This window comes from Juglans microcarpa x Juglans regia, chromosome 2S, assembly GCF_004785595.1.
Source record: "Juglans microcarpa x Juglans regia isolate MS1-56 chromosome 2S, Jm3101_v1.0, whole genome shotgun sequence".
Taxonomy (NCBI): Eukaryota; Viridiplantae; Streptophyta; class Magnoliopsida; order Fagales; family Juglandaceae; genus Juglans; species Juglans microcarpa x Juglans regia.
The window spans coordinates 1,124,907-1,133,784 of NC_054597.1; the positions used below are offsets into that span (position 1 = coordinate 1,124,907).

The window sequence follows — 8,878 nt, forward strand, 5'->3', positions numbered from 1 at the left end:
TGACATTAAAATTGGCGGATGAACTCTGTTTATTTTCAACTTGATTTTCGATCGTATTGTGATTATATATACCGAAATTCCAACAATGAAACACATACAACATTCTTTATATTTCACATTTTGGCGAAGGAAATCATTTCTCTCGCAAACCATTTAATTAAATATTCCCAATATGCATGCAAACACCAAAGAAAAAAAATCTTCATCATCTTCCGGTCTCTAGAGGAGCATTTAAAGTTTCCTTTTTACATACATAATTAAATTTACTAAAAAGAAGAACCGGCAAATTAGGGCTACCTAGCTGGTGCATGCATGCATGCATGCATGGGGGACTAAAGATGGAGCAAGCTAGCTGTGATCTAGGAATTAAGAACGACGTACTGATCTTCTCACACAAAATATATACATTATATATATATATATTATATATATATATATAATACTTCACGGCCGCTTAACGTTGAAAAGAAATTATAAGCTAGTGAGAATCCAAGAATTAAGGCGACGCCTTAATTATTAATTAATTATCCATACAGTACGTGATTAAGCAGTCTAATTTACATGCTTCATCCATACATCCACGACTTAGTTATGCGTACGAATCGGCTACCCGCGCGCGTACGTTAACGTGCGTTATTGTGATTTGTTGATCAGTGCGTTTATAAATGACCCATTTTGGTTAAACAAACCAAAAATTTCAGCTTTAAATCTTCCGCCATTGATCATGGTACGTAGTTGCCAAATTTTGCATTGTGTTTAAATATCACATATATATATATATATATATATATATATATATATATATTACCAAATACGTACCCTAATGGCTAAATTAATTGTTGTTTCCTCGTGCATGCAGCCCACTTTCACATGACACCTACACAGACACACTGCACATATATACATATATATAAAGGCTACCATTTTTGTTTGTAAAGAAGATAATTACTTCATTGAACTTTTTTAAGTATTTTACTACTAATATTTGATATATATGATGATGATCGATGGTTCTACTAAACTACAACTACACTCACGAGTCACGATCGATCTTAGGCCTCGTTTGTTTTTAGGAAACATCTCATCTCATTTTATCTCATCTCACTTCATCATTACAACTTTCTCAAATCTCCACACAAAATAAAATAAACAATTTAACTTTTTCAAATCTCAAGATAAAAATAATATTAAAAAATATATTCTAATAATATTTTATTCAACTTTTTAACTTTAATCTCATCTCATCTCTGAAAACAAACGATTGAAGGGCGAAAGCTTTCTGTTAATTATTAATATATATATATATATATAATTATTGTATTGTACGATACTATAATGTACAAATTCAGAAAAATATTATTTTGAGTTCTCCAAACCACAAAGTATTATTATAATTTAATTTATAAAATTTAAAATTTATATTCTAAATTAAATTACGTCTACAGACGGTATTTAATATAAAAATTTTAGAATAGAATTATTCAAAATTTTAAATTTGAAGGAAGGAACTATATATTTATTGGATACATAAATGGTCTATCATTTGCAAAGAAAAGAAAAGGGTTCTCAATTATTTTTTACAGTGCTAGCTGCACCAAGCAATGTGGTAATCTAAAGATGTGGAACCAAATAATTAAACGTACAAGAAAAGTTATATTTTGATCGACCAAGTTATTTTTTCTAAATTGAGCCGCATGTTACTTTAATAACCAGATGATGATATATATTACAAAACAATGAAAGTTTAATTAATTAAAAGGAGATAATTTGTAAATTTGCTGATCATATCATCATCATATATGTTGAAAAATAATCACGGCTTGAAAAATAAAGTGTGATTTTCCTGCCCCTTTCTACTTTCTAGTTTGTATCTGATGGATTTTACTAAAGTGATTGGCTGCATCACTTTCTTTAATATATGTTGAGTTTCGTTATATTAATGGAGTGGGCAGAGAACATATAAAAATAAATATATGTAGAAAAATTGATATTTAATATTATAGACAACGACAGAGGTTAGATTCCTTCTTTTTCAGACCAGTATGGCATGTCCATGGCCCCAATTAAGAGACAAGAAATAAGATCTTGTCCATGGTTTGTCTTTGAAATATATAGCTACAATATGAATTATATTTTGAGCCTGGACACGTTGAGGATGTCTGAATCATTCATTTTCATGGCCTCCATGATTTTTCGAAACAAGAGCAAGAGTCAGCAGGCCAAAGGATCAACCCAAAATGGGGGGACCATAAATATTGCCGATTTGTTGTCAAGACAGCTTACGAGTACTGCAGCATGCCTCGATCGGTTGCAAAAGCAAAAATAATGGCACTCTTTCTTCGATCGATCGTGGACCATAGCCTAACATAAATTCATTATTAATTCTAGATATCATCTAGACCAACCTAGACCCTACAATTAAGTCTCGATTGATCGAGATCATCATGCCTATGGTAAAATTAATATTGGAAGATCGATGATCGATGCACGCAATCCCTTTATGATGATCTGTACGTACTTACTGCTGCATGCATTTACTATATGATCATAATGTACTCATGATATTAATTGATGGAAATGCATGCCACACAATTAACATTTAGGGTAAAAAAAGAACATTTGTGTCCATACCACTGCATCCAATAGACAAAACCCTTGTTGCAAAACACAACAATATTAGTGTCTGTGTGTCTATGCATGCGTATGTTTAGTGACCAATTAGACCCTCTATATATATATATATATATAGACACACACGTACATACGTACCCAAGTAATGCCATGCTTGATTTAATGGAAGTAGTAGTAGAGATCTCGGAAAAGAAACTGAAAAAAAATGATTTTGACAACTTTGTAATGATGATTTGTCTTATCTCCGAATTTGCTTGATAATTCATAAGAGTCCTTATAATTAGATGGGGTATGTTGCCCCGTTATCAGCCGTCATGACATTGTATCGTGGTCTGCCCAAAATGGTGCCATATATGCCAACGTTGCGTCACATAACCATACAAGACTTGAGGAGACAGATCATCAGTACTTAATACTTATGCACCACCTAACAGTACATTGTTTTTCTTTTTTCTTTTTGTTAATTTTGGATCACAACACAGCTCCAAGTACTGATTCCTTAGCTAGCTTAAAAGGTACGTAGCTATGGCCGTCAATCTGTCTCCAAAATTTTGCAAACAGTCTTGGCTTTTTTCGAGGGGTACCATGTAGCAAGCATGTGGCCGGTACCGCGTACTGATCCTCAATACTTCACTGTTCAAGTAAAAGTAGTACTACTGACTCCCTCTGAATTATGTGTACCGTTCCAAGTTGCATCTCAATAATTCTAGGAGAAAAAATTACAGACAAATTGATCCCTTGACAAAACTGGTTGCAGATCATAAATCAGATGATCAAGACACCAAGGTAAAATTACTAGTAACATCGGATCGGAGCTCTAATTTGAAATGATCAAGATATTTTTTTTTTTTGGCGACTAGTTTCAAGTGAGTTATAATAACCACCTAAGATTGAAAAGAATAACATATTTCCCCTCTTTTTTATTTTTTAATCTTATTCTCCCATTGAGAAAAATTGTCAGATGGTATTTAATATATAATTTGTGCTTTCCACTTATGTCTTATAGTTTTCTAATGCCATAACACGACATGAAAACCTCTCTTACAGGACAAATTGGCGTACTTTTTTTTGACCAGATCCTCGACCCTTGAGAACTCAGATCTGAATTAATGGAAAGTAAGGTAAAGACAAAAAAAGGCACAAAGAAGAAATGGATTTTCATCATCTGGTTGATCACTCGAAAGATTTGAAATGGCTAAGTACTTCACGTACAGTACTTTTCAAACATGTGAAGCATTCGGTTACTTCATTTCAGATATAAAATTTGTGGAAGCAACCATACTAGTAGTACTGCTTTGGCAATGTCATCATTTCTCTGATCTGAAACTCGCTAATGCTAAACAATATTACTTCTTGAGTTAGCTTGAGGATCGAGTTGCTAGCACTGTGTTGTAGAAGATCACTTCTTCATGACTTTCTGATGATGATGACCCGGACTTCTTGACAAACTTAGAACATTGGGGAATCAGAGGGGAAGAATTGACCAAATTAAGAATGCTATTCCAGTAGTTCTTGTTATCTTCACAGTATTCGCTGCCGCTTCCATTGTGATCAGAATCATCTCCTCCATCTGATAAACTGATCTGATCATCGGAGTTGTTAAGCAAAAGATTAGTGAACCCCTCATCTCCCATAACATTTCCGAAATGAATATGTCCAGTACTACCACTTGTCCTGATCAGAGATTCTGGAGTCCATGTTCCTTCCATAGAGATCGACAAGTCATGGAGACTAGATGTAAAAGACAATGAATTCTCTATCCCCTCTTTGTATTCTGCCACATGGGCGGAGTTTTCAAAGGGTTTCCAATTATCTTCTTCAGCTTCTTCTTTGACAGCTCCGGTCTCGGAAGAACCTGAAGTAGAGCCGACAAACTCGATCATAGGCATTGAATTGTCCCCAACTCCATTAGTCTGCGCATTCTCAGAAAATGTAAGTGTTGACGTTGGAGACTCAAGGTCGCTGCCATTAATTGCTGTGACTGCAGGAACACCACCATTGCCTTCTGTTGATTTAGACCAGGCTCCATTCCAGCCTTTTAGTATATCCAGACACCTTGGAGGCATAGGTACTGATCCTGAGTTACCGAGCTGATGTTGTAATGAATGTGAACGTAGCTTTGATTCTCTAACCAGTCTAGCTTCGGCTTCGAGCCGAGCACTCTCCCACTGGGCCATGTGGCTAAGGTTGGCTGCACTCTTGGATTGACCGTCGCCAGAGAGCAATGCATCATTCTTGGGCTTGTGGGTGACAGGGTCTATCCCCATTTTAGCTAACCTTTTCTTAAGATGCGTATTCCAGTAGTTCTTGATCTCATTATCTGTTCTCTTTGGCAAGTGAGTAGCTATGGCCGACCACCTGAGGACACGACAACAAAGGCATAATTAAAACGTACGAACAGACCCCAAAAACTATAATAAAACCCTAGAGATTATCAACTACAAGAAGCAATTATCAATATTGCAGCCTGCATCCAAAAACAATAATTCATGATCAGCATATAATATAGAAGAAAGATTCCTCAGTTTCTATGACATGTTTGAGAAAAAATGAAATCACAATCCTTTAAAAAAAATATACAGATTTATTTTTATTTTTGTGCCATGAACATAATTTGCATTTAAAGATAACCCACTTAATAAAATTGCGTGCGTCCGGAAAAAAAAAAGAAAAAAAAAAAAAAGATTGAAATTGTAGAAATTAAGCACAGTTCGAATATAGGTTAAAATTAGTGCAGGAGATCTAATTTGTGCAGGTGAGAGGGTAGACCGACTGGTTCAGAAAGTGATCTGAGGGACGTACCATTACATTTAAAGCATGTATACAGTATGAAAAATTCATTCTTCATCCTTACACGTCATAATTTTTTTTTTCTTATTAAATATGTAATATATAGATGATTAGTACAAAAATTTAATAAGTTTAAAAAGAATAAATAAATAAATAAATAAATATGATGTGTAGTACGAAGGAATGATGAGTTTCAAAGTATAATGTATGACATAATTCAAATATTAGTGAACTTTGTTAAAAGGAAGGAAGACGAGTACAATGAACATCAATCTTTTTATCTCTGAAGGCGTATATATATAAAAGAAGGAAAAGCCAGCAGGAGCATGCTCAGATAAATCCGATCATCGGCCATGGAAGTTTCAAGATTAGGACTAGCAGGCTTAATTAATTAAAGTTCCAAATTACGACACATTAGGCTCAAGGAGATCGAAGAATAAGCCACTTTGTTTTTTATGGAAAACAGGAAACAAAAATAAAAATGGAACAAAATTTTAATTAATACTCAACAGCAAAATGTTATATTTTACAAGAATCTTGAATACCTGTTCCCCAGGAGGGCATGGAGTTGGATGATAGTTTGTTCTTCTTGCAAACTGAACTTTCCTCTCTTAATATCAGGTCTAAGATAATTAGTCCATCTCAGTCTGCAGCTCTTCCCACACCTCTGAAGGCCTGGAAAAATGTAACACACAAGTCAAAGATCATGAAGTACTAATTAAAACCGATATCTCTTAACAATAATTATTTCCTACAAATAATTAGGTAGCTAGGATCAGTGCAGTTCATCACCAGCTTTTGCCGGCAAGGCACGCCAGCTTCCATGGCCATATTCTTCGATATAAGCTAAGAGCTTTTGATCTTCCTCCGGCGTCCATGGCCCTTTCTTCAAGCCCACCTTGTCACAGCAAGGCGACCGACCCATGTTTGGAAGTGGAATCAGCAAACTAATTAAGGAGGAACTGGTTCTTGCTCTCACTTATATTAAACACATACAACAAGTAGTACTGGACAAGCTTGTCTTCGTAAACTGAGTGGGCAGATCATGAGGAGAAAAGGTCAGAGACAGAATAGAAATGAATCCGACCCATAATATATAAAACCCATCTGCCGAAAGTACCCTTATGCCCAGCCTTAACTTTAATTCAACTAAATTTGGTGGCATATATATTTGGAGGAGTAATGCTAGAGAGAAGTCATTGTAGCAGTGCACATTTTATATTTATTGCATGACTGCTTCTAGTTGATTGTTTTCAACACTCACTTGGAGAGATGGGTCTAGATGATACCACATCATATGTACAAAATAGATACTCTCAATAGTGACTTCTATTTATATTTATTCTATTCGGAATTGTAGTATGTACTAATTATCATAAACCAATATTAGTACATAATTAAATGGAATAATTTACGATCATGGAATAATTAAATTAATGGAATGGCTGCAATGTCTTTTCACTTGATAAAGTTACATTTTTTTTCTTGTTCTTACACAAAGTACAAACATTGAAAATTAGGTACAAGCTAGCTTTCAAATTCATTAACTTCTTGTTATGATTTTTCAACTGAGGAGTCTCCAAGCAGGATTTATGGGTATGGCTTTAAGGTGTGGTTTTAATTTACTAATTTCCATAATATAAGGAACATGCATGCATTAATTTCTTCTCTAACCTGCTTTATATATATATATATATATATATATATATAACCATTACTTTAATTTCATAATAGCTTTAATTCATAATTTCTTTTTTGGATCTGTACATCGCACTGCATTAAAGTTAATTCAATTTTCTAACTTTTTCGGCCGTGGTGGTGAAGATATTAATAGTTCAATTAACGTCGAGTCGATTGCAGGACTTTTGGAAAAAATTCAGATTTAAATTTTTATTTGCTTAAATATTGTAAATGAAAATTGTAAATGAAAATTATGCATTTGGTAGGCATTTCAAATAATTTTTCTTCCCTAAGTTTTAAATTTGTTCATATATATGTAGACCAGGCCCCCAGTACTCTACATGATCATGTGGCTCCGCCATGTGCATTGCTTATGTTAAAATTAAGGTTCCTGTGTGAAATATACATGTAGCTAGCTAGCTAGCCCAACTGGCCTATCATCGCAACCCGAGTCAAAGATTGAGATCCGTTTCTAAGACTCAACTGAAATTAATTCAATTTAATATAACTTTAAGATGAGTGTAACATCTAAACACTTAATTCTTAAATTATTAAATTTATCTCAATTTAAAATTTATTTACATGTAAGATTCACAATTTTTTTCAACTTAATACCTCTTTACATACATGACCCACATGAATATTTGTTAACTTTTTATAAATAAATTTAAATTTATCTTAATTTTTAAATATATTTAAATTTATTTTAAATAAATTCTATAAAATTTACTCTACTATTTCAACTCACTCTTACGATGATATCAAAAAAAAAAAAATCATGTCAACTAACCGAGAAGCAAGCAGAAAGTTATCTCATGAAATGGGTGGATTTGAATTTTCAAGGTCCAACTACCAGCCGTGCGGCTTTCACATGCAACATGTAGAAAACAAAGCAAAACAAAGAGATTTTACAGCGGACTATATACGTGTGCTCACGCGAGGATTAATCAATGTGAATTGATCTGAACGACCCCACTGCAATAACATCGCGTTTTCAATCATACAAGCAATGATGTCTGCAAAACGAAAAGACCTGCTGTGCCCTCGTAACGTTTACTGTTGGCCAATGGCCACTTTAGCTGCCAAAAAACAGTGAGGTTATTCTTGTACTCTCGGTGAGGATCGAGCCCGAGGCCTTTCATGGTCACAATTATTATTTTTCTCGTGCCTTCTTAATCATAATCGGCCCCAATCCAAAAATATCAAGAAACTGAGGTTGTGATTAAAGTTTTATTGATTAATTGATCTAAAGTTTAAGGTGAAAGTCTCCATAACCCATAATGGCCGTGTACGTACGTTTAGAAGACCCCACAATTATGGACAATCAAATACGGCTTTAGCTGCGTAATTAAGAAAGCACGTACGTTTATATATATATATATATATATATATATTTATATATAGCTCAACATTATAGGCACTACCTTAATGTCGAATAATAATGGAACATATAATTAATTCATAATTCAATCCTCTATTATCTCTATTCAGCTGCTTCGAATTATTCAATATCTCCCTCATTTTAAATACGCTTATATATATATATATTGACGTCCTTATAGATATATATATATATATATATATCTCTTTATATATATAAAGTAACTATCTAACAGAAATTCTTGTTTTAACAGATTTTCTTGTTTTTCTGTTAACTTTTACTGTATTTCGTTAACTCCCATTAATTCCATTTGTATGGTAAAATTAAAAGCATTGTAAAGAGTTACTGGAACGCCAGTTGAATATATCACATATATATTGACCCTTCGACTTCATC

At 33.7% G+C, this 8,878-nt stretch overlaps 1 protein-coding gene across 1 annotated transcript; it reads right to left on the reverse strand.

The window, feature by feature from the left end:
* Positions 1 to 3,848: 3,848 nt before the first annotated feature.
* On the reverse strand, positions 3,849 to 6,494 carry LOC121252635 (transcription factor MYB106-like). The gene is made up of 3 exons (XM_041152359.1): positions 6,214 to 6,494; positions 5,967 to 6,096; positions 3,849 to 4,989 (listed from the first exon to the last, which is right to left on the reverse strand). Exons 1-3 carry the CDS (start codon positions 6,344 to 6,346, stop codon positions 3,990 to 3,992), a joined length of 1,263 nt encoding a protein of 420 aa, XP_041008293.1. The 5' UTR covers positions 6,347 to 6,494; the 3' UTR covers positions 3,849 to 3,989.
* Positions 6,495 to 8,878: the final 2,384 nt, after the last annotated feature.

Bases quoted from the DNA above. Each gene is read 5' to 3' on its own strand.
- LOC121252635 (XM_041152359.1), bottom strand. From the start codon at position 6,346: ATGGGTCGGTCGCCTTGCTGTGACAAGGTGGGCTTGAAGAAAGGGCCA. The intron at 6,097-6,213 runs GTGATGAACTGC...ACATTTTTCCAG, and splicing joins TGCCTTGCCGGCAAAAGCTG to GCCTTCAGAGGTGTGGGAAG. The intron at 4,990-5,966 runs GTATTCAAGATT...TCGTGTCCTCAG, and splicing joins CATGCCCTCCTGGGGAACAG to GTGGTCGGCCATAGCTACTC.